The sequence below is a fragment of the Primulina tabacum genome, chromosome 10 (assembly GCF_025594145.1).
Source record: "Primulina tabacum isolate GXHZ01 chromosome 10, ASM2559414v2, whole genome shotgun sequence".
NCBI classification, from domain to species: Eukaryota; Viridiplantae; Streptophyta; class Magnoliopsida; order Lamiales; family Gesneriaceae; genus Primulina; species Primulina tabacum.
In genome coordinates this window covers 948645-974181 of record NC_134559.1, presented here as the reverse complement: position 1 = coordinate 974181, position 25537 = coordinate 948645, and the positions used below count along the sequence as shown (strand labels likewise).

The 25537-nt window shown below is 33.1% G+C and overlaps 3 protein-coding genes across 5 annotated transcripts; 2 read left to right on the top strand and 1 right to left on the bottom strand.

The window, feature by feature from the left end:
* Positions 1-1318: 1318 nt before the first annotated feature.
* On the top strand, positions 1319-9107 carry LOC142506224 (NAC domain-containing protein 54-like). Of its 2 annotated transcripts, none has more exons than XM_075619409.1 (7): positions 1319-1411; positions 1721-1894; positions 2911-3188; positions 3383-3655; positions 3756-4193; positions 7815-7890; positions 8123-9107. In XM_075619409.1, the coding sequence occupies exons 2-7, from the start codon at positions 1738-1740 to the stop codon at positions 8647-8649; spliced, it is 1749 nt and encodes a 582-aa protein (XP_075475524.1). In that variant the 5' UTR covers positions 1319-1411; positions 1721-1737; the 3' UTR covers positions 8650-9107. The 2 variants fall into 2 exon arrangements, with proteins under 2 accessions (XP_075475524.1, XP_075475523.1); XM_075619408.1 differs by having other exon boundaries at positions 1323-1411; positions 1620-1894.
* A 1527-nt stretch (positions 9108-10634) lies between these two features.
* Positions 10635-14161, top strand: LOC142505627 (uncharacterized). The gene is made up of 11 exons (XM_075618692.1): positions 10635-10999; positions 11812-11920; positions 12120-12133; positions 12225-12434; positions 12527-12598; positions 12679-12771; positions 13013-13051; positions 13129-13236; positions 13365-13530; positions 13730-13839; positions 14016-14161. Exons 1-11 carry the CDS (start codon positions 10784-10786, stop codon positions 14112-14114), a joined length of 1236 nt encoding a protein of 411 aa, XP_075474807.1. The 5' UTR covers positions 10635-10783; the 3' UTR covers positions 14115-14161.
* Positions 14162-20287: 6126 nt separating this feature from the next.
* On the bottom strand, positions 20288-24930 carry LOC142505888 (sucrose synthase 5-like). 2 transcript variants are annotated; one of them, XM_075619029.1, is made up of 14 exons: positions 24617-24930; positions 24195-24349; positions 23807-24002; positions 23482-23600; positions 23149-23365; positions 22910-23005; positions 22581-22754; positions 22350-22466; positions 22076-22242; positions 21738-21962; positions 21088-21654; positions 20821-20959; positions 20600-20712; positions 20288-20517 (listed from the first exon to the last, which is right to left on the bottom strand). In XM_075619029.1, exons 1-14 carry the CDS (start codon positions 24851-24853, stop codon positions 20502-20504), a joined length of 2538 nt encoding a protein of 845 aa, XP_075475144.1. In that variant the 5' UTR covers positions 24854-24930; the 3' UTR covers positions 20288-20501. The 2 variants fall into 2 exon arrangements, with proteins under 2 accessions (XP_075475144.1, XP_075475143.1); XM_075619028.1 differs by having other exon boundaries at positions 20288-20496.
* Positions 24931-25537: the final 607 nt, after the last annotated feature.

Below are 25537 nucleotides of genomic sequence, written 5' to 3'. Positions count from 1 at the left end.
AAAAAAACTAAAGTTCATCTCCACGAAAATAATTAAAAGAGCCATATTCTTAAATTCAATAGCACGTGTGGAGGGGACAGCATGATAATTCTATAACTACCACACTTGAAAGAAATGAAAATTCTCCACAAATCTTATTTACACTCCATTTATTGCACATGTTTCAATTTCATTTGTGCGAATAAAATTAGCCAAAATCTCCCTAAGGTTTTTTTTTACTCTATCCGTCTCATGTATATGTGTTTTCACATATTAAGGAAAATATTAGAAAAGTTAAATTTTTTTAAAAAATATATATATATATATTCTATTATACTATTATTTAATGAGTTTTAATATGGGTTATTTTGGATGTAGATGATTTCTAGCTAGGCAATAATTAATAATAACAGGGCAAAAATAATAACAATAATTACGTAATTATTAAATGGGAAGTTATTCTTTAGATCTTATGTATTAAAATTTCCATGTATTAAATGGGAAATTGTTCTCTAATCTTTTTCCTCTTATGTGTGGTTATATCTTTCATTAATCTTGCTTTAATCGATCAATTAAGGCATAAAAATTTATACACTTGGAGTAAACAATCTTAATATTTTACCAAAAAAAAAAAAAAACAATTCTCAACAGAAAAAAATATAAGGTAAGATCAAATATACCATCTAAAAATAGATATTGTATAATCATATAATCACAATCAATCATTGTTCCAAAATATTTATTACTACACATATATGTATAATTAATGCAAAAATAATATATGTTCTTGTCGAGATGTTACAGTTAAGAAAGCCGCCAAATGAAAACACATGTTTGTTTGAGTTTGGAGCAATTCAAAGATCCCTAACAAAACCCAGTTCAATTCATGATGTCAATGCATCAAATGACATGTTACCACGTGGAACAGGCAACCTCAGATTCCAACAAAGGATATGTCCCAAGAATAGGATCAATATACTAGCTAGCTAGCTAATATGGAAAATTAATTAATAATTAACACTCCCTTTTTATTAAGATATAAAATAATATATTTATTATTAAATCATAACAAATTAAAATGGGAAATATTAACAAAGTTGTATTCACAGATATTTATGTAATGATCGATCAGTTTGTGTCACACATAACTCAAAGAAAAGGATCAAGGAAAAGGAAAGCGAGCTTGGGAAGAAAGAGTGGCAATTAAAGCAAACATTTTAATTAAAAATAAATAAAATATGGTATATTTTTTCTTAAAGGTAAAGTGAAATAGTTGTAGGGGGTGGCTGCCTCCCACATTAGCTTTTTAATATTTTATTCTTTGTAAGCATTCTTTTCTCTTTTTGTTCTCTTATCAAAACCTCCCCCTTCTACCAATTTGTGTGCTTCATCGTTTCCCTCCTCAATCCATTTTGGATCTTCTCGAACTAAGGTTCTCTCTTATTCTCTTGACTTGAAATTTTTTATTTGCGCTATTCTTGGGCTCTGACACACTCATTATTTTCTTAACATGTATATATATTTGTTTGTATGCATATATACAGTATTTACATGTGCATTTACGATTTTTATATTCAAAACATGTGTGTGGACTATGATTTGTGTAGGTTATCTATTTTAATTTGGTTGCTTTTCGACAGTTCGATCAATATATAGGTGTCCTATATATATTTAGGAGGCTGGTCTGTCTCTGTTGTTTTTGGTTCGAGGCTAGCCAGACAGTTCTCTTCATTTTCATCAGAAGATTAATCATACACAATGGCCCCGGTGTCATTGCCACCTGGTTTCCGGTTTCATCCGACGGATGAGGAGCTTGTTGCATATTATCTGAAGAGGAAGATCAATGGTCAAAAAATAGAGCTTGAAGTCATTCCTGAAGTTGATCTATACAAATGTGAGCCATGGGACCTGCCAGGTACATATTTCTTTCATTACTATCACGTTGTATAGTCATGAGAAATACGAAAAGTCCATTTTTTAAAATGAAATTTTTTCTAAAATTATAAATTATGTATTTTTTAAAAATATATACGTAAAAGTATCGTCAAAACAAAATTCATTGATCTCTCTAAAACAATGTTGATTAGATAGAAAGTGTTATGATGGCAAATAGGTTATGTGAAATTCAGTGTTTTTTTTTTGTGTTACGCAAGACAAAAACGTTATACTTTGATTAAGACTGAAGGAAAAGAATGGAGAAATTTGCAAAATTAGTTTAAGTGAAAAGATGAAGAAAGGTACAACTCCTGTATTTATTTTGACAACATATCATACTATACAATCATAGAAAATATTTCCTGAGGGAATCTGCCAAAAATTTCATTCATCGCCTGATGCACAGTCAGGGTCTTCAAATAATAACATGATTTTGAGATTTCATGACCATCCCATTTAACTAAAATTTTCGGTAGCACATGGAGAAAAATCATAAACACAAATTTGATAACACTATAATTGTACAATTTTGACGTATCCAATATTATGGAATTTATTTAGTTAACACAACGTTAAGTTGGAGCTTTAAATTTTAAAAAAGTAGTCCTCAAGAACTGCCAATTTATCGGTCAACAATAATTAGCTTTGTTTTTTCAATAGTGTAACCCCTTGGAGAAAGGGGAAATTGCTTAATCATGACGGGTCCCTACAGCTTTTTCATATTGTAATAAGTCAAAAAGAAAATAAAAGAAGAACATTCTTCGATTGAATAATATATATCTTACAAAACTCACTGCTTTTTATCCTAGCTACTTTAGTTTAATTGTAACAACTCCAAGAAAAGCCATATAAACCCATGTGATTATCTTTGATTAAGAAGTTTATGTTCAATTCATGAAGAGAAATTTGAATCTGATGGATAGTTATTTGTCACAAATATGGTAAGATGGCATGCATGTTGAGTCATTAATTTGAATAGATTATAATGACAAGCAGGAAAATCATTGTTGCCAAGCAAAGATCTTGAATGGTACTTTTTTAGCCCTCGAGATCGTAAATATCCCAATGGTTCGAGGACTAATCGGGCTACAAAAGCGGGATATTGGAAGGCCACGGGAAAGGATAGGAAGGTAAATTCACAGATGAGGGCTGTGGGCATGAAGAAAACCCTAGTTTACTATAGAGGGAGGGCACCTCATGGATCCCGGACAGATTGGGTCATGCACGAATATCGTCTCGACGAAAGGGAATGCGAGACGAATACAGGCCTCCAGGTGAAACTTGGAACCCTAGTTTCGTTGTTTCGGAATTGAACATGCTTTCTATAAAGTAGAATTAATATATATATGAGACGTACGGAATAATAATTACCTCAGCACATTACACACACACGTATTAACATCGGTTGGCAATTTTAACATCACATCAAATCATCAAAGTTGCTTCTTTTTTCGGGAAATATTTTCAGGATGCTTATGCTCTGTGCCGAATATTCAAGAAGAGTTTGAACATGGGGCCAAAAGTAATAGGAGACGAGCACGTAACATCAGCAAGCGATCGGTCCTCCGGTATAAATGATCATCACCAGCATCAGCATCTTTATAACTCAGGGGAGGATGTTGATGATATCGTAACTGGACCATCAAGTGATGCAAAATGGATGCAGTACTTATCCGAAGAGACATTCAGCTTCCCAAATCCTTACTCCGATTGCAACCCGTTACCGTGTCCACCATCAAAGGTACCCCCCGTCAAAATTATATTATTTTTGTACAAATTCATCATCCTATTTCTAATACTTAATTATGCTACAAATTGTTATTTTTTCCCCTATTTTTCAGGTTGACATAGCTTTAGAATGTGCAAGGTTACAACACCGGTTTTCACTTCCTCCATTAGAAGTACAGCACTTATCCCAGGCATACTTTTCTAGGGATCCTACCGCGTTCTCGCGTCCGAGTCCTATGTTCGATGATCAAAATACAAATCAAACTGAAATTTTAGAGGAAATCTTGTCGGTGGCTCAAGCTTCGCATAATCTTCAAAATCATGATCCTTGGACTGCAAGAACTTACGCACCTACTGATGATTTTTCATTCTTTGTTCATAGTAATAACCCAAAGATTCCTGACATTAGTTCTTCGAGATATATGAACAACTTAAGAGAAGAACAGATTCATCGGCCTATTGAAATTGAGGAAAAGGATGAAGCTTTTAATCCGGACAGAATGGTAGAGAATTTGAGATGGGTGGGCACGTCAAACAAAGAATTTGACAAGGTACCTAATGGCTGCACAACATTTTAACTTTTCAAGTTTTAAACATTCAGTTCGTGTGTGTGTGTGTGTGTATATATATATATACTAGAAAAATGTGCGTGCGTTGCACGTAAAAATCTAAACTGTTGAAAATATATGTACGAAATTTTGATAATATTTAAATGAATTAAAACATGGTTAATAACATTTATCAACTGAAACAAACTAAGCCATAAAAAATAAAAAATCATGACCATAGACGGTATATGAATCAGATAAATTATCTTATCCACTTGACACACTTTTCAATATGCTTCTTGGTTGATTTTGACAACTCAACAACTCTTTGTCTTAGTTGTTATAATATGCATATAACTATTTTGGTATGTTCAGCAAGTATCTGATCGTCTTTAACATCTATTATGTTATTTACAATCTTTATTGGGGATCTGACATGCTCGTAGTTTGCTTCTTTATCACGCCATTTTTTCTGTTTTCTACATTGTTTTTATCTGATAATCTTATTTTCCCGACTATTTTTTTATTGTTAAATGATTTTTCCGCTTTTGACAATCATCAACTATAACTCTTAAGAAAAAATGTTTTTTCTCGTGTTAAGTTTTCACTTGTGACTAAAAATATGTATAACCTATGTATTCTTCAACAACATAACCAATGAATGATGTTGCACCTTCTTCAAATATTGTGATATTTGTGATATCATTTTTATATATTTAGTATCAATATTATCAACATATAGCTATAAGGTTAATAAATTTTTAACAACTATCTCTCAATCACTGTGAGAAAAATACTTGAAATCTCTTCAAATGACTATATCTTAGAATTGTGTCCTCATTTAATTTGACGCAATTGAAGAAAGTCATCTTGATCGTCATTTTTTGGAAGCTTTGAAATAATGATTGCGTGCATCATGTCATGAGGATGATATAGTTTCAATCTCATTTGTTGCGTTTAGAACATAATATTATATTATTCATTGAAACTAAACAAATTTTCTTCTATCGAGTTTATATTTTGTTTTATAATATTTTATATCTTGTGGAACGATATATAAAATTAATTATTGTATTTTAAAAATCTTGAGAAGAAATACGAATAATGTAATTAAGATATGCATATGAGATATCATTCAAATATATGTCAAAGTATTTGTCTCATTCAATATCTCATGATTCTCATCTAATAATATAACCATTTAGATTTCATGAGCATTTTATGATAGTCAAAATTAATTTGATGAAATATTGTAGAATTTTATTTGAGTTTCAATATTTGGCTTAGTGAATTTATTTGACGAGGGGTTTTCTATGCTACCATCATATATGTTATGAATTAGCTGGTTAGACACTTTGACTAAAAAAAGAGACAAAAACAATCTTGTTGTCACCTCGAAATATATCGAGATAATATTGGAGGAAGTCACACAATTTTTCTTAAACCATAGAAAAATATTAGGCATGTGTTAACTTGTGATATAATAAAAATTTAGAATCATGCATAATCATTGAATTAGAACAAAATCGCATGCCAAAAATCTACTGGATATTATATATTTTAATAATTTATCCATATTTGTCGTTCATCAGAAGACTCTTAGACCTACCAAATTTTGTAGTTCACCTATTATTTTCATAATAAATAATATTACAAAAATAATATAAGCAAATACATAAAAACTCAAACTAAAATGTCTTCTATCAATTTAAGTAAAACAAATTGATTAGAGAATATAATAATGTCGTAAAAATTTTAAATATTGATTTATAGACAGAAGTTTGGAAATACATTTGCCCCAATAAATAAAAAATATTATCTCTTGATATTCTGAGACATAAGGTAAAAACGAATAAATATTTCAATTTTTTTAATACTTTCTAAGTCACTTCAAACCAGGTAATCTAAGCAAAGAGAAAACATGCATTATGTGTTTAAAAATTAACAAAATATCTCAACAATAAAAAATTGAAAAATAATCATTTTTGTTGGATATTTGATTTTGTTTTCTCTTTTCTTTGTGCAAATAAACAAATCACATAAACAATCCAAACACAATTACATGATCAATACAAATGACATATAACAATCAAACATGTTAACGCTAGGGTAAAAAAACTCATCTAATTGCAATTGCCCCAATAAATAAAAAATATTATCTCTTGATATTCTGATACATAAGGTAAAAACGAAGAAATATTTCAATTTTTTTAATATTTTCTAAGTCACTTCAAATCAAGTAATCTAAGCAAACAGAAAACATGCATTATGTGTTTAAAAATTAACAAAATATCTCAACAATAAAAAATTGAAAAATAATAATTTTTGTTGGATATTTGATTTTGTTCTCTCTTTTCTTTGTGCAAACAAACAAATCACATAAATAATCCAAACACAATTACATGATCAATACAAATGACATATAACAATCAAACATGTTAACGCTAGGGTAAAAAAACTCCTCTCATTGCAAGAATACAAAATGGTCAAATGGAGCATATTATTTAGTAATATTTATTTAGCATCATTTATAAAAAAAATTGACTAAATATTTATTAATAATTTATTTTTATTCAATCCGACTCATCTCCCTTTGTCTTCCTATTATTATTTGACGGCAATGTATAAATTTAAGTAATTAAAATTAAATTTAAAAATAAATTAAAATAATAATTAGTTTGATTGAGTTAAATACACTATTAATGATCTTATTAAACTAAGATAAAAAATGACTTAAATAACACCATTAACATGACAAATTGTAAAACAAAAAAAATAATATAATAGTAAGCTCACAAATGAAAGTCATATATTTAATAGATTAATAGATAATATATTATTTAGTAATATGTATTTAGCATAATATATTGAAAATTGATTAAATAACTTAAATGTTTGCAATGAAATCACTTACATACAAATATTTTCTATCAATCACGTATTTTTGTTGATACATAAGTAATCTAAATATATTTACATTCTAAATGGGAAAAAAAATGTGTTATATGACCTTAATATTTATTATTAATTTAATTTTATTTAATCACACTCATCTCTATTCGTCTTCTCATTATTACCTTAATGTTCGTAATACTAACAATTTATAACATTATGATAGTGATTTTCTGTGAATTTGATCTCGAATGTGAATTGTAGATATATTTAGATTCACAATTCACATTCATATATTTATATAGATATAGATTATTATTAAAAGAATATATGAAAAAGAAAACATGTATTAATTTATGTAAATTTTAAATTTAAAAATAAAAATGTATTAATGATTATTATTAAAAAAATATATGAAAAAGAAAACATGTATTAATGATTATTATTAAATGAAGGTAAGGATAATAGAGATATATATATAGAATATTATTAAAAGAATATATGAAAAAGGTAAATTTTAAATTTAAAAATAAAAATGTGTTAATGATTATTATTAAAAGAATATATGGAAAAAAATAAAAATGTATTAATGATTATTATTAAAAGAATATATGAAAAAGAAAATATGTATTAATGATTATTATTAAATGAAGGTAAGGATATTTATGTAAATTCACAATTCACATTCTTGTATTTATATAGATATAACATCGATACCTTGTCCTTTGACAGAATTTTTCGGATGATTTTAAGAGTGTTCCGGTAGAAAATATTTCGAGTATTCAAGGAGAAGGTCAGGACTTCCAAGGTTAGTCATTTCTAGCTGTTAACACATATCCTATAAGTGAAAATTTTATTAACATTGAAAATCAGTCCATGGAAGTTCAATTTTCATGAAAATCACCTCCTCAAATTAAAAATAATTTATTTTCATATAAACTTTATGAAGTTTAAAATCTCATTTCCACCCTTTCTACTCTAACTACACCTAGCTAGCTTCATTATATATATGAATAATACAGTATGCATGAATATTGTAGGAAAAACAAGTAACCAGAATTTAAAAAATAATCAAATCTTTGAGGGACTAGTGATTGACAATACAAGTGACAATTTCTTGGTTGATGATGATGGAGACATGGATGAATTTTCTAGTACACCAAACTTTGACATGTATGAGAAGATACAAATCAATCATGGATTGCTGATTTCGACCCGGCAAGCACCCAAAACATTTTACTATAAAGTGGTTCCATCAAAGACGGTTCGAGTCCACCATAATCAAGTGGCATTCCATCAATTCCCAATAACAATATCCAAGAGCTCGGGTTTATGTGATAAGTTTGTGTCATTTTCAAGAAGCAAGGGATTAGGGTTTTTTAGAGTTATGAAGCCTTGGAGTTTGAAGAATCTGATGATTCAAAGTCGCGAAAGGGGTCTTCAAGAAAATGAAGGTACAGATGATTTTAAGGGATGGAGCTTTTGTGATAAGATTGTGAGCGCTATAAGGCCTTATCTCGCCCTTGTTTTGGCACTATTTCTAACACCTTTCTCACATGATTTGTAGAACCTGAATAGTTAATTGCATTTTGAGCATTGATTAAATTTAATCGAGCTGAAAATTCTAAGTAAGAAAACAAAGTGGCTACTCACTGATTTTAAAATGTAGGCTTAAAGCCCCCTTAATTGGGTGTTGCAAGTTGCATAGTGAAAATCGTTTATAGGGGTTAATTAAGCCAATTGTTCTTTCTTGCCTGGAGATTTCAACATGTTTAAATTTTCACGAAATGTTTTCATGCAATTTAATTTCCTGTAAATGTTATGTAAGTAACATGAAAGGGTAGTCTTTCAAGATTTGGATTCTTTTTTTATTCTCTTTTGGTTTATTTCGGGGTATAGAGAAGATGGGGTCAGATAAGATGAATTAGCTCTAAATATGTATGCTGTAGTTTTCTGGTATTTAGTTGACATATATACTTCCTTTAAAGTGAATTATAATACTTGTAAAATTCAGAAGCATCTACCTCTGGGGTACGGTGTGATTTAATTTTTCCATTTCAAATTTTCTGCCTTATTTAATGTTCGCGATTCTAGCTAAGTGAATATTTGACTCTAGCGTATGTAGATTTGTGCATCTGGAGTCAATAATTCAGACGAAACTAAAAATACGAATGATTTTTCAAGTGTAAGCGTGTAAAGGCGTAAAATGTACATTTTTATTCTATGTTTTTAATGTTTATATTAAAAATAAAGTTTAGCTAGAGAAGATGACTCGTGTAAACATCATTTAGTTTTGCTGTAAAATTCATGATTTACATCTCATTTTTCGAATTTTAATTTTTAAAATTATACTGTTGTAAATTGAAAACCCCCCTGAAATATATATGAAGTATAATAACTATATATGGTGTATAAATTCCTTGGTCTATTAATTAATGAGGAGAATTTTCAATATTGTATCAGAGTATGTAAATCTAACTACCGTTTAACTGATCGTACTTGAACTTTTGTGAAAAGACTTTAGAATGCATTTGAATTCAAGGATCTGAAATCTATCTTATTCATTTGGCTGAAAACTAAAATCAAGGATTTGAAATCTTTGTGTCGCTCAAGTATATTTTTCTTCAATCTCAAATTCATTCTCCAAGTTTAACATTCATGCATTTTAAACTCTTCGGTTTGAAATCTTCCCATCCAAATACAAACTTAAAACCCCCAAGATATATGAGGATTACATTGTTTTGTTTCTAATCTGCTTTATAAATTCTTTGGTTGATTAACGAAAGCAGTAGATACCCACTTTGAAGTCATGATCAACATATCACCAAACTATATATATCAAGTAGATGTTGTGGGTGTCAGTTTTGAGTCGACAAAACCAGAAATCCGATGAGAGAATTTTCAAATGTGGGGATAACGGAGATTAATATATTTTTTACATTACATCACATAAAAATATATATTAGCTAGGAGAGCAAAGTGAAAAGCTCTTACCAAACAAACAACCACAAGCACGACAATATTCTCTTTATTTCCCTTACTAGTTTGTAATAAATTTTTACAAAAGATTATAATGCTTTATTCGGGAAAATTAATAAAGTGGTAGTGGTTGGTTGCACATGCATTGATGCTGCAACAATATATATATATTCAAGATTATTTGGGAGATGACAAGAGGAAATAAGGCAACTTCTATTCACGGGCTGCCCTTTAACTAATGAATTAGTCATTAACTACCACGACTCTTTGCTGCAGATGCATGCCAAATTCAACTACTCTTTGTCACATAATGCATTCTAGCTCCTATTAAATTGTATTTGGAGCTAGAGTACATTTGAACTAATCTAAATTATTATTTTATATATATATATATATATATATATATATATTATATATTACATGACACAAATTAAAGTACTCCAGATGACCCACCCACCATATATATTCTGAGTCATTACATTCCATAAAAGTATGCGCAATCATAAAGATGCCCTTTCAACAAGCAAAGAAGAACGGGGTTGGTTGCATGCGTTTCAGCATACACAAACACTGGTGGACTGGTTTGATCTTTTCTATATATTTCTTTCTCTTTGTAATAAATTAATGCTGTTGGTTACAGAAATATTCTTCCTGTATATATATAAAGAGATCAAAGGGAAGAATTATAAAGGGTCATTAATTTCGTTGGCATTTGTCAGGCCATGCCTGCAATAATAATGTTTTCAAGGTTTTTGGTGTATCTCGGCGCCTGTTTCTTAATTAATTTTGGAATCCTGATCAATGCTGCTTCTGCTCCGAGGGTGAAAGTCGGAAACATTTCACGGGTGGAAGATGCTATAAACTTTCAAGTATATTATGGGCAGACTTTTAAAGTTATCAAGAATGGACTTGATGGAAAGAGTTATCTTCTCATTCAGGTATATATATATATATATGTTTGTGTGTGTGTGTATATATGGTTGCGTACGTATTTCTACGGCCTTAAAATACAAATTATAAGGAGTTTATTTAGAATTCTGTGGATAAAGAGACATGTTGTAGAGTTTATTCCACGATATCTCAACCTAGCTAACTCGGACTCCAAATCCGAGTTAATTTAGGTCCAATGTGATTTTAGAATCAGATTCTATATAAACTAAAGACTCAAGCTTGACAACCTTTTTTTTTAATAAAAAAAAAGGCTCTGTTTCTTCAATCGCTCTTTGAAAGACAAAAAATATGTACAGTGTGCTAAAGTACTAAAGGGAAAATAGCTAAAATAATTTTGGTCCGGTAGGCATAAAAATGTTTTAGTATTTTTAAATGAAAGACTGATTAAAATATGTGTTTGGGTAATTTTTTTTTTTTTAAAAAAAGTGTTCTCCAAATATAGTGTTTAAAAAATAATTGAGATGTATATATTTTTTATTTTTTTAGAATAAAAAAACGTGTTAATTAATGAGATTTAAACTTTTTATAGTATAGTTGTCTCAACACATTCTTAATTGTTTTTGTGTATAAAATCGTTTTTTCAAATACTCATCCAAACAACCTTTCCACTCTAAAAACATTTGTAATAAAATAATTGTAAAACCACGTATTTATTCTTAGAACAACTTTTAAAACATTTTGTAAAATTTACTTGTCTAAACAGTGCCTTAGTACTTGTAAAATTTTCAGTGTACCGTTCATTGGTCTCTATTTGTTAAGTAACTTATGAATGGGGATATGGTCTCTTAAATTTCCACAGAAAAATTCGAAGATGGCAATAAATAGGACGAAATATTGCTCCCCAAGGATAAAATCCTTTGTCATTCCCTTAACCAACTATTCAATAGATACTCGAAACCAGTTTCCAGGTAAGTATTAAATATTTAAGCTAATTCCATTTTCAATCTCAATAATTTAAACTTTTTTTCCCTGAATAACCAACCTTTACATTTTTAAAGTAAAAAAAGATAGGCAATATGTATGTCCATCTGTTTTTCGTTATTTTTACAGAAAACAATGTCATTTCATATTCTAATATATTATAAATTATTTTGTTTATTCTCGCAGTTTCTTTTTTGGAGGTGAGATCCCCAACTCTGTAAGCCATTCTTGCTATGTTTAATGTTTAAGTATTATATATATATATATAAATATGTAAGGACATGCATGCAGCTGTTAGGATTACTTGGAAGTTTAATGGGCATTACATCAGATTCAGTGGCTTCGGAATGTGTACTGAATCTGTACAGTGAAGGCCAACTTCAACTCATCAACAATACCGAATTTAATCAATTTGAGGCCCATTTCATCAATAATAATGACGCGCAATCCTCGTGTAATTTGGCAACTTTTCTACCCATGGATGAGGAAGCTCCTCTCCAGGTATGTATATATATTATATTCAATTCTTATATGTAACTTCGAGGTGCCACCAGAACATATACATTTTTTGGGAGTTTTGTGTTGGCTGACAGAGAGCGGAGTGGATAAAATATTTGGGAGTGTTTGCAAATATGGAGACGAGAGCAAATCAAGTTTACGATGCAGTAAGTACACGTGTGTGTGTGTATGTATGTATGCTTGTGATGGTTGTATATGATTTTTCGGTGTTAATTATAATTTGTAGATTAAACAGAATTATTTGTGCCTAAGTAAGGCTGCGGTCAACAAGAAAGGGTCGACTTTCAAACCAGTGGTGGCTTGGATGGCCTATACAGATGTAACATCATTGATTACTCTTTTTTTATGGTTTATTAAATCGGTTTTATTTTTTTAGTAATATTGTAAATTTGGTCATTTTGTTTGTCCAAACTTATCGAATTTCAATTTTAGTCTATTTTCTTTTATTTTTTTTTTATTGATAACACAAAGAATCAATATTGAGGATGTAAAAAACAACTTCTTTCCTTGTATATTTTTTATTTGAATAATTTTATTGTGATGATGAGATGGAGGTGCAGGGGGTGTGGTCTTTCACGCAAGAGGCGTACAAGTTAAAGGTATACATATAATTAATTTCATTTTTAAGAGGCATTGCATTATGCATTTAATGCGATTTTAAATTTATTTAATTCAGTACGTGGAGGATTCGGGTGGGGAAAACGTTGATCATTCTTCCATCAATAAAGTAACATATAACGTCTCAGTGCTCGATGAATTGGATGCATTTCAGGCTATCCTATGCGTAACTCTGTTATTATATATTGTTTAATTTTATTTATTTTATATATATATATATATATATATATATATATAATTTACAAAGAAATAATAATCATTCATTTAAATTATTATTATCTTATTATTTATTAGAGCGTGGACGTGGTGATCGACGAAAGCTATACTAATGATCCACAATCCTACACAGCTTCCACTTTTCTTCGAAATTTGAATGTCGATGATCAATCTTGCTTTGCCTTCATGTCCAATCAAAGCCTGTGGAGATATGACAAAAGAACTCGAAATTCCCTTATTCTAGGTATTTTTTTTTTTCCTTTAACTTTTATATGTAATACGTAAATGAATTATATTTAATCTTTTGGTTTTGTTTTATTATTATTATTATTATTATTATTATTATTATTATTATTATTATTACGAGGGAACATGCACATAACTGTTATCTTTCGATATACATTGAGTAAAATCTATGATCTAAATATTTTATTTTGATGCAGATTGGTACGATGGAGCCATTTCTCAGCCCCATTTAGTCCTGGCGGATCTAATCCAAACTTTATTTCCATCTACAAATTACACGTTCACTTACTTCAGAAATATTGCTAAGGTAAAATATACATTTAATATTTTATACATCGATTTTCTAAAAAAAAATTCGTTTTATTATATTAAATCGTGAAATCAAATTTTTTTTTAAAAATATGACACCGAGATATATAATAATACGATGATGTGAGATTATATTTACGGGCAAGCAAATTACTATTTTTCAATTTATTTCAGGGAGAAGGAATTGTGAGCATTGGCCCTGAAATGTGCAACAGAGACATCTCCACTGCCATGGATCCACCAATCTTAGATTGCCAATTGAAATATCATTGAGTGTTGGATACTCCTCTAGATCAAATACTTAATCATAATTTTATATTACTTGACTGCAGTACTAAATTTTCAATATTTATTTAAGAAAATAAATTAAAGAAAGAAAGTGTTTTTTGTCATGTATCTTTCTCATTTTTTTTATATATAATTTTATCGATCAAATCAGAGTATTTTTTTCCATTTCGCAATCTATCGAATTAAATCCTTTGCAATCTGACAGAAGACATCTTGATAAAGCATATGAAAATGCCCTTTTTGACCGTGTCTTCCCAAGTAACTCACAGTTTTTCATCAATCTCCGAGTGAGTAGTTTGCTAGATAAAAAAATGCACACATACTCTTTTGAACTACGTTTCCTTGCAAGAATTAAGCTACGTTGAATGCTAATTCAAGCCACATTAGTCTCCATAGTAATTCTGCTCTTAACCTTCTTCATTATCTTCGACATCTCCCCTCTCTCGTTCACTCAACTCACCCTCTTGATTGGAATCCTCGCCCGTCCCGACACCTATGATCGACGGCACAAACCCAATCCATTCCCACCGCCAAAATAGACATCAAGTTTGTTTTTTGCAACCTCACAAAACTCGAACAAAGAATCCTTGTATCTCACGAGTTTCAAAGACATAATCATCCTCAGTTGTCATGAAAACATGAATCAGGGCAAGACTTACACATACTTTCCACGCTTCCAAGAGTCCTCTCCACCCGATATGACCATGTCATGAAATCCGATGACGATGTGCATCTACGGCTAAAACCTCTAGCCTTTTCGCTCTATCCATTGCCAAGAAATGACACCTTCTATGGTTTTGTGATCCCTTGTCCTAGTATGAACCCGTTCGTAAATTACATGCCGAGTATGGGATTTGTGCTATCTTGGGATCTTTTTAAATGGATAAGGAGATATTTCATTCCTAAAAACGATACTTTTGGACCAGAGGATAAGCTTGTCGGGAAGTGGCTTGTTGAAACTTTGATCAGCATATTCCAATGTTAAGTGATGAAGGAAGAATAAACAACTGACTTGGACTAAGGAACAGAAGGATGGGCCTTTTAGGATACAAGCCATTGGGCTGGGCTAATTAGGTCAGTGGACTGGATATTAGATTCAGTTATCTGATATATAAACAGCTGAGTGATCGATTAGCGAGATAGATCATCTTCTTCACCTTGCTTAAAAGAGTCTGTAATATTGTACTGTTCTCGTGATTCATCAATAAAGCTTTGCTCCGAGTTCTAAAGTGGATGTAGGCATTTTTAAGCCGAACCACTATAATTCTTGAGTCTTCTTCTTTATCAAATTACATAATTGTGCAGATCATATTTTTCGGTGATTCAGTGTTTTGCGTTTCTTGAATGCTCGTGTGAAGTCTGCAGTTTGTGATTGATTTAAATTTCACAACAAACTGGTATCGGAGCCAGGTTCTTGGGGCTTCACGGAGGCAACATTATCAAGAATGGGAATGACTCGCGTAGAGATTGAAAGATTTGATGGCAAGGCAGATTTCTCAATATGGCGGAAGAGGATGAAAGCAATACTGGTACAAATGAAGGTTGCCAAAGCTCTTGAAGGGGAAAAACAGTTGCCATCAACACTCACACCCGATCAAAAAGCAGAGATCCTGGAACAAGCGTATATCACTCTGATTTTGCATTTAAGTGATCGTGTTCTACGTGAAGTTGACAAAGAAACCAGCGCAGCAGGAGTATGGCTAAAATTAGAACAGCTATACATGACAAACACACTTTACAACCGAATCCATCTCAAAGGGAAATTATTCGGATTCAAGATGATGGAAGAAAAAACCATTGAAGACAATCTTGATGAATTCAACAAGATCATTATCGCATTGGAAAACCTTGCAATCAATATTGAAGATGAGGACAAAGCGATATTGATCATGAATTCATTACCGAAATCTTATGAGATCTTAGTTGACACAATGAAGTTCTCAAGAGATAATATATCTCTTGATGAAGTAGTGACTGCCATCAAGGCCAAAGAAAATCAAGAATGGAAGACTAAGAATGAAGAAAATGGCGAAGGATTGATGATGAGAGGTAGACCAGAAAAAAGATTAAATTCATACAGAAAAAAGAGTAAAACTAGATCTAAATCACGAACAAGACTGAGGTGTTTTCTCTGTCATAAAGAAGGTCACTTCAAGCGAGACTGTCCCGAGAGAAAACACAAAGGAAAAGCAAATGAAAATGAGACAAGTGATCTTGCAATGCTATCTGATGGGTATGAAAGTTCTGAGGTGTTAACAGTCTCAACATCCCATAACGATAAAGACTGGATATTAGACTCAGGATGTACATACCACATGACTCCAAATAAAGATTGGTTTGTGCAACTAAACAACTATGAAGGAGGTAAAGTGGTAATGGGTAACGATGCTGAATGCACCATTGCTGGTATTGGATCTATAAGGATCAGAATGAAAGATGGCATATGTAAAACACTCACTGATGTACGATACGTACCAGGACTGAGGAGAAATTTAATATCACTTGGAAGTTTAGATGGCAAAGGTTACTCCTACAAAGCAGAAGGTGGAATAATGAAGGTGAGTTCTGGGTCGCTGGTCATTATGAAAGGAATCAAGCAAAATGGTCTATATGTGCTTCAGGGTCATACAATTTCCCCATCTACCAGCTTAGCCACATAAACTCTACCTGATATGACTAGAGTCTGGCACCTGAGGCTAGGCCATATGAGCCAAAGAGGAATAGATGAATTAAAAAGACAAGGTGCTTTTGGTAATGATGAAGTTGATAGGCTGAGTTTCTGTGAACATTGTGTGTTTGGAAAACAAACTAGAGTAAAGTTTGACACTGCCAAACACACAACCAAAGGGATAGTAGACTATATACACTCGGATATTTGGGGGCCTGCAACAATCAGTACACTAGGTGGAGCCAAATATTTCATCACCTTCATTGATGATTATTCAAGGAAGGTGTGGCTATATGTCCTAAAACAGAAAAGTTAAGCCTTCAAAACCTTCAAGCAATGGAAATCTTTAATTGAAAATCAAACAGGAAAAAGAATCAAAAGACTCCGAACTGACAATGGACTTGAATACCTCAGTCATGAATTCACAGAATACTGTAAAGAACATGGCATAGCAAGACATCGGACAGTTAGACACACTCCTCAACAAAATGGTGTTGCGGAAAGGATGAATAGAACCATCTTAGAAAGAGTCCGATGCATGTTAAAGTTTGCAAACTTAGGAAAGAGTTTTTGGGGGGAAGCTGCTTCTACAGCAGCACACTTGATCAACAGGTCACCATCAACTGCACTAAGTTTCAAAACACCAGAGGAGATGTGGTCTGGAAAGAAAACTGATTATTCAAATCTGAGAATCTTTGGTTGTCCTGCCTATGTACATGTGAATGAGGGAAAGCTTGAACCAAGATCCAGGAAGTGTATTTTTTTGGGATATCCAGATGAAACCAAAGGATACAGATGTTGGGCCAAGGATGGAGATAAGTCTAAACTCATTATAAGCAGGGATGTGACTTTCAATGAACAAGAGATGTTGGAAGAGAATCCTTCTCAAAGTGTTACAGAAAAGGACAGAGGTACAGACGAAAATGAGGAAAATCTTGGAACATCTGGAAATAAAGAAAAAATTATATCCACGATAAAGCAAGAGGCTACACAAGTTCATATTGAAGAAGAAGATTTAAATGAACAAGATGACTTAAGCCATTACCAGCTAGCCAGGGATAGACAAAGAAGAATTGTAAAGCCTCCTGAAAAGTTTGGATATGATGAAGTTACTGCATATGCACTCATGTCGGCAGCAGACTTCATGAGCAACGAACCAAGAACTTACAATGAAGCTATGGGCAGTGACACAAGTCAACTGTGGAAATTTGCTATGGATGAGGAAATGAGATCCTTGAAGAAGAATGACACCTGGGTTCTAGTCCAAAAACCAAAGAATCAAAGGATCATTGATAGCAAATGGATATTCAAGCTGAAAGAAGGAATTCCAGGGGTTATGGATCCCAAACACAAAGCTAGACTAGTTGCTAAAGGGTATGCACAACTAGAAGGCATAGACTTTAAAGAAATTTTCTCTCCGGTAGTAAAACTTACATCAATAAGAATTCTGCTGTCAATGGTGGTCCATTATGATCTTAATTTAGAACAAATGGATGTTAAGACAGCTTTCTTGCATAGGTAACTTGGATGAGACAATCTACATGACTCAACCCGAAGGATATGCTCTGGAAAAGGACAGGGATAAAGTGTGCTTACTGAAAAAATCCCTATATGGCCTCAAACAAGCACCGAGACAATGGTACTTTAGGTTTGACAAATTCATGACAGAAAATGGGTTTAGAAGAAGCTGCTATGATGCATGTTTCTATTATAAACATGCTCAAGGTGATGGGGTAATCTACCTGATTTTATATGTTGATGATATGCTCATAGCAAGCAACAAACAGAGTACCATAAGCAGTCTAAAAGCAATACTGGCCACTGAGTTTGAAATGAAAGACATGGGTCAAGTATCAAAAATTCTGGGAATGGAAATTAAGAGAAACAGATCAAAGGGATTTTTACACATTACACAGAGCAATTACCTCAATAAAGTCCTGAATCGGTTCAACATGGCACAAGCCAAACAAGTTATAACACCGATAGGAGCTCATATAAAGCTATCGGCTGTGCAAAGTCCCACAACAGAGGATGGTATAGAAGAAATGAAGTCAATACCATATGCCAATGCAGTAGGAAGTATAATGTATGGAATGGTTTGTACACGTCCAGATCTTGCCTATGCATCAAGTTTATTCAGTAGATTTATGTCCAATCCCGGACCGGAGCATTGGCAAGCTGTTAAATGGATACTAAGGTATCTGAAGGGTTCACAAGATATTGGACTAACCTACACTAACAGGTGGAGTGAAAGAGAAAATGTTGAAGGGTATGTGGACTCTGACTTTGCTGGTGATCAAGACAGAAGAAAGTCACAAACAGGCTATGTCTTTACTCTTTATGGTAACACAATAAGCTGGAAAGCAAGCCTTCAACACATAGTAGCTCTTTCAACTATTGAGGCAGAATGTGTAGTTGCCACGGAAGCCTTTAAGGAGGCGTTGTGGATTAAAGGCATAGTGGAAGAAATAGAAGGCAAGAAAGCAGAAGCTTCGGTATGGTGTGACAGCCAAGGAGCAGTCCAGTTAGCTAAGAATCCTATACACCATGAAAGAACTAAACACATAGATGTGAGGCTTCATTTCTTTCGGGACGTAATAGCAAGTGGAAAAGTCGATATCAAGAAGGTAGCAACCGAAGACAATCCTTCAGATATGCTAACTAAAGTAGTAGCTGGAGACAAGTTTCAACGCTGTCTAGCTCTACTTAAAGTTGGTAAACCTCCTTGAACAGAAAAGTGCATTGAACTTGAGGAGCAGAGGAGATATTGGAATATTGATCAGGGGGAGATTTGTTGAAACTTTGATCAGCATATTCCAATGTTAAGTGATGAAGGAAGAATAAACAACTGACTTGGACTAAGGAACAGAAGGATGGGCCTTTTAGGATACAAGCCATTGGGCTGGGCTAATTAGGTCAGTGGACTGGATATTAGATTCAGTTATCTGATATATAAACAGTTGAGTGATCGATTAGCGAGATAGATCATCTTCTTCACCTTGCTTAAAAGAGTCTGTAATATTGTACTGTTCTCGTGATTCATCAATAAAGCTTTGCTCCGAGTTCTAAAGTGGTTGTAGGCATTTTTAAGCCGAACCACTATAATTCTTGAGTCTTCTTCTTTATCGAATTACATAATTGTGCAGATCATATTTTTCGGTGATTCAGTGTTTTGCGTTTCTTGAATGCTCGTGTGAAGTCTGCAGTTTGTGATTGATTTAAATTTCACAACATGGCTGAATACCGGGAAGAAGGCGAAGAACCGGTTTTCGAACAAACCAGCTATATATGACTATCCTGGAACTAATGGAAGATGCTCACATGATCTCATACCAGATACAATAGCTGTTCATAGATTAAAGAGGTGTGATCAATGGTTGCATGTACTTGGGTTTTTAAAAGTAACCAAAGAGGTTGAATTGTCTAAGCTCTATAATATATGATTTTGATTTTTTTATGAACGTGGATTTATGATCAACTGATGAAGAAATGACAGAAAAGGAAAAATAAATATAATAAATCTTCATTTTTCTGACCTTTATTTTTTTAGTTTACATATCAGTTTTCGGTAATAATTGTTTTTTTTTTTTGGTAGTACAACATCTTTTGTATAAATGTCCTGTGAAGGAATCCAACTATCCAAGAGTCCATTCTTCAGATTATCGATGCCATTATCTTTACCACCATCTTCTCAAACACCTTGATCAAGATCGAAACAACCTATGAATCCACGATAAACATAAAAACCATACTAAAATTCGGATTAATAAAAAAAATGTAGCATTGATATTTCAAATCTTACTTTTGCAAAGTGGACTGGGATTGGGAACGCCTTCTTGAAATCTGTTGTTTCGGCTTCTCCTTTTCCCCTTGTTGAGGAGTTTCATCATCCTTTTTAATCAATACATTCTTCACCTAATTATCATCGGTTTTTATTACATGTTAGGATCGACTTGCTTAGTCGAGACAATTCAATCAACAGTTCCCCAAAAATAAAGCATGTTTTGAAGGGAAATAATATACCAAGCTCCTGAATTGAAGATTGTAAAATGTCTGTATGTATCTCCCTTTGGCCTGTTTCTCAGCTTTGTGCAACTTTTTCCAGAAGCTATAGATGCAGCCCATATTCAGAACTTTATTCGCATATATCTTCCATGTATAGCTTCAAACAAATCCGAGAAAAAAAGTCAGTATTCATTCGCAATCCACAATTAATCTCCTGAAATGTACTGTTTCAACTAATTAACTCTATGTGAAACATAGTAGTCGATATGTTGACATAAAAGTTACCATTCGTTTATACGCTGCAGCCCCTGGACCGAAATTCTGTTCCAGTAAGAAGGATCCTCATTCGACTTCTGAAAGAAATCAGCAATCTTGTTGCTCGATTCATCTCCGTTGTTAGGATTAATGTGGAATCCTGAAATGCCATCGACTATTATCTCAGCTGGGCCACCTTGATTAGTTGCAAAAGTTGGTAATCCACAGTTCATGGCTTCGACCACCGTTAGTCCAAATGCCTCATACAGAGCCGGTTGGACAAAAGCTCCCTTTGTATCTGAAATGGCACGATAGAGCTCACCATTTCTTCGTCTATCAGTTTGAGCTGCTATCCATCTTATTTGTCCTTTAAGCGTGTAATTTTCTATTAAAAGATGCATCTTCTTAATTTCTGCTGCTTCTTCTCTGTCTTTCGACTTTGAAGAGTCGAAGAAACCACCAACGACGACAAGATTTACCAAGCTTCTAAGCCTTTTGTTCTTGCCATACCACTCTGTTAGTCCAGCGATATTCTTCACAATATCTAGCCTTGCCATGGTAAAAATTATAGGTTTCTCCCGGTCTTCTAAATATCCACTGTTTTCGAAAGAAATAACGAGAGTAATTACAACCAAATGATCCATATTTGCATGTAGGTATTCAGGAAACTCAAAACTCACATGTGCTCATCATTATCAGTTTTACTAAAGAGAAGCTCTTCAATAGCAGCACTGTAGTTCATAAACCGTTTTTGTTTATCTGTGTGAGGAAAATATACTGATTGATCGGACCCTGGAGAAGAAATGTTGAATTTCGGCTCGAAAACATTGATGCCGGATACAACTCTATACAGCCCTGGAAGTGTAAATGCAGTGTGGCTTTCGTACTGTCCCGACCTATCTTTGCTGAAATATGGAGAAGTTTTCACCAACATAAGCCTTAGTCTTTATCCAAAAATCAAATGTAATCTTCAGACTCTAAATAGTGTCGAAGTTAAAATTTCTTTCGACATGAATACCTTCCCGCGATTTCTTGATATGTGCTTGTAATGATGAAATCTGCACTATTCATGGCAATTAAATCGGCTGTGAACTGGCAAGAAAAGTGGTGCTTTGGGTCAAGTTCCTTCCATTTCATGTCCGAATCTTCATACTTTGTCTTCTCTAAAGCATGTGCAATTGTTCCCTGTTCCAAAATGAGGTTCCCATGCTCGATTCAAGTCGTGTTGGTGTGCGCTTTGGTAAATAAATATTTATAGTTCAAACAAAATAAAAGGGATCAGCTTTTGGTACCAGTGTTATGTCAAGTTTTCTAGCCATAAGAGATGCCACCAAGTTTCCATCAGTGTAATTTCCAATTATTAAATCTGGTTTTCCTTCCATGACTTCAATGATTTTGTTCGTAGCATCCTGTAAAATAATGAATTGACACCAAAAGATCGAAAAAAACAAGTTGCAAAATGACTCACAGACAAACACACAAGGGAGGAGGATTCAGCTATGGGGCGAGAAGGGATTCCAAACCTGAGTAAACCTCTCCAGGTATGGATAGATATCGAACCGAGAAATCCATTGTCGGAGGATTCCATCTTCTGTCCTAAATGGCACTCTAAGAATGTGAGAATGCTTGGTGTTGAAAATTGGTTCTAGTTCCTGGTTGCATTTAGTCCCCTTTGCATCAGGAATGAGTCGAGTCACCTGCATCACAGGTAACGACTATGTTGATATTTTCTGATCCATTCTTACGTATTTCAGAAAAATATTTCATCTCAGGCGAGCAGGAAAGGTTGCCCCCAAATACAGTAAGTTTAGACCCTAGATTATGTTCCCATGTTCAGAGTTCTGCTACTCACCACAAGAATCCGAGGCTTCACATTAAGACCTTGCTGCTTGATTCTTAGCAGCAATTCCTCTTCCAAAGCTACTACTTGATCCAAAACATAAACTACCTGTTCAAAAGAAGAAATAGGAACTTGAGCATTGGAGTAAATTTTATTCACTCGAAAACTATTATTTCAATCATTAAACTCAAGAACGGTTGTGGGATATTCTTGTCTTGAAAATGTTATACATGCATTTCCATTTTACCAACCTGTCCACCTGTATCTGGTAACCCGAGAACATCGGACTGACCAAAGTATCCATGAACAGAAAACAACACAATGTTGAAGATAATCGGAAGCCTGCCAAAAATTTTCTCCACGTTTAATGGATCAGGAGCTTGCAGAATTTCTGAAAGTGAGTGCATTGTTTCATGAACTCTTTCAGCAGTGTCCCCCCATCCTTTCTCAAATCCCCATTCTTTAAACCTGAATTTGATTATAAAATATATAATCGTACGTTTTTTTCCGAATCAAGGTTGGAGTTAACAAAAGTTGGAAAAATTAAGAAGAATGTTGGGATGATTTGATAGTTCCACTTCCACCTCATCTCAAAGCTATGATAAGGTGTGTCTTTGGGTAGCGACATGAGGGCCAATTCAGCAACTATAAGTGCTCCCTGGAGCTTTGAGACTGTGCTGAGGGTCTCATTTATCACGAGTTTCTGCAAATCCAGGGCCAAAAGTATGTTTAATACCGAATCTGTGTCAGCGTTATTATCAGTTAAGTCTAATATGCCCAGATTTGGGTAAGGTCCTGTTATATGCTTCATTGGCAACTACTCCGAATTGTTTCTTTCTTGTAGAAATAAAGTACTAGGACATAAGGTAAAACTCATGAAAAGTTGTGCACTAAAATGAAATTTCATACTTCTCCTTGGTGGTTTAAGGAGAGTAAATAATCCACCAGAGATTGTGCACTTTCCAAGCTTTTGTTATTCAGATTTGAAGTAAGGAATTTGGAGATGTAACCAACTCCATTTCCCAGAGAAGAAGACAGGGTCAAATGAGGTAAAGAATAGTCCATTGCTCCAAAATCAATCTCCAATGCATTCTGATCATTTGCCCTGCAGTTTAAAACCATGTTGGTACTCATGACTCATCTCATGCTAAATGAACCATACATCAAATTTTATGACTTTTTTTAAAAATGCTTCGAATCGACCTCATTATGCATTAAATTGCTACAAGTAGATTCTATGGTATGCCAGGGGGAAAAACCAAATAAAAGATGATTTATGTTATACGTATGTCAATACCAAGTCTCATCCACTGTCATCTCTTTGTATTTCAGGTACTCGGTTGCAGTGATCTCTTCACCCGATAGATCATTAGAATTGACTTTGACATACTCCCAAAATCCAGGAGAAGGCCTGATGGCAAAAGCAACACTTGGAGGAACTACAGCTGCTTCCTGAAAATTTAGCACAATATGTACCCGCCATAAATTTTTCGTTCCGAATGCTCGTTGGTAAAACTCAATGACGAATAACTGAGTTAGTTTAGTTAAAATTATTCTAAAGATTCATCAACCGTCATGTGCATGTACTAACAATATAGTGTTGAAAGAGATATCTCTTAGTTAATATAATCGAAACTTAAGTTAAATATAATTATACTACACGCAGAGCATATGTAAGAGAGATTGTAATTGTAATAATATCAAATTTGATTCTTAAACCTGAGTTGTGCACAAGATGTAACCGAGCAACCCTTCAAGTAAATGAGTCCTTTCAGCCTTATCATCTATAACTTGTTCCATTTCATCCATCAAGTGTTGAAGTTTCATCAATCTCCTTCCTTTTTCAATGTACTTAGCAAAGCACCTCTTCATGTGGTACCGGCTTTGCCTCAGTGCCTCCGGCATGCTCTCTGCCATCGATTCTGACCGTTTCAAGGCCGGTGCATTAGAAGCCATTGGATTGGGTCTAACTGTACGGTAGTGAGCCTTGGATATCGAAGGAAATAAGATTTGGTTGATGGGTTATTTTCAAGATCTTTGTGGAAATTTATAGATGGATGGCTAAACAATTTAAGAACATCTTTCTTTGCTCATCATGTAGCAAAAGAAAGGAATCTTTGTCGAACACATTAAAGAAATCGATCGTGTGGACGATGACTGAATCCATAATTTTAAATAATTCAAACGTAAATTTGAATTTTTTGGTTGATGGATATGATATTGATGCTCAAACATTATTACTCAAGCCAAATAGTTGGAGGATTCCTTGTATTCGCGTAGGGAGCAAAGGTAGGAGCATTTTATTTAGGTATCATTCTTTTCTTTCTACTAGACTTTCAAGAAAAATGCCACCCGAATTTCCTTTGGTTTCTGTACGAAATTTCAAGTGCCCAAAGTGACGCTGTTTTTATGTTTACAATACATAGCCAATGCCGCCTTATTATGAACTACGTAAACAAATCAAAGATTTTGAAAATATTATCCAACTTGGACTCAAATTTGATTTTTTTTTCCAATTTATCATTAATAATAGTATTTGTATTTTAAATAAATTGGCGACTTTTCAAAACATATATGATATAATCCAGATTAAACAAAAGCTCAAGCTCGCATAATTATATTTGTTGAAAAGTTGTCTTG

Bases quoted from the DNA above. Each gene is read 5' to 3' on its own strand.
- LOC142506224 (XM_075619409.1), top strand. From the start codon at position 1,738: ATGGCCCCGGTGTCATTGCCACCTGGTTTCCGGTTTCATCCGACGGAT. The intron at 3,189-3,382 runs GTGAAACTTGGA...AAATATTTTCAG, and splicing joins AGACGAATACAGGCCTCCAG to GATGCTTATGCTCTGTGCCG. The intron at 7,891-8,122 runs GTTAGTCATTTC...TGAATATTGTAG, and splicing joins AGAAGGTCAGGACTTCCAAG to GAAAAACAAGTAACCAGAAT.
- LOC142505627 (XM_075618692.1), top strand. From the start codon at position 10,784: ATGCCTGCAATAATAATGTTTTCAAGGTTTTTGGTGTATCTCGGCGCC. The intron at 13,052-13,128 runs GTATACATATAA...TATTTAATTCAG, and splicing joins AAGAGGCGTACAAGTTAAAG to TACGTGGAGGATTCGGGTGG. The intron at 13,237-13,364 runs GTAACTCTGTTA...ATTATTTATTAG, and splicing joins CATTTCAGGCTATCCTATGC to AGCGTGGACGTGGTGATCGA.
- LOC142505888 (XM_075619028.1), bottom strand. From the start codon at position 24,853: ATGGCTTCTAATGCACCGGCCTTGAAACGGTCAGAATCGATGGCAGAG. The intron at 23,601-23,806 runs GTATGAAATTTC...CTGGATTTGCAG, and splicing joins CCTTAAACCACCAAGGAGAA to AAACTCGTGATAAATGAGAC. The intron at 23,366-23,481 runs GTGGAAGTGGAA...AATCAAATTCAG, and splicing joins TATCATAGCTTTGAGATGAG to GTTTAAAGAATGGGGATTTG.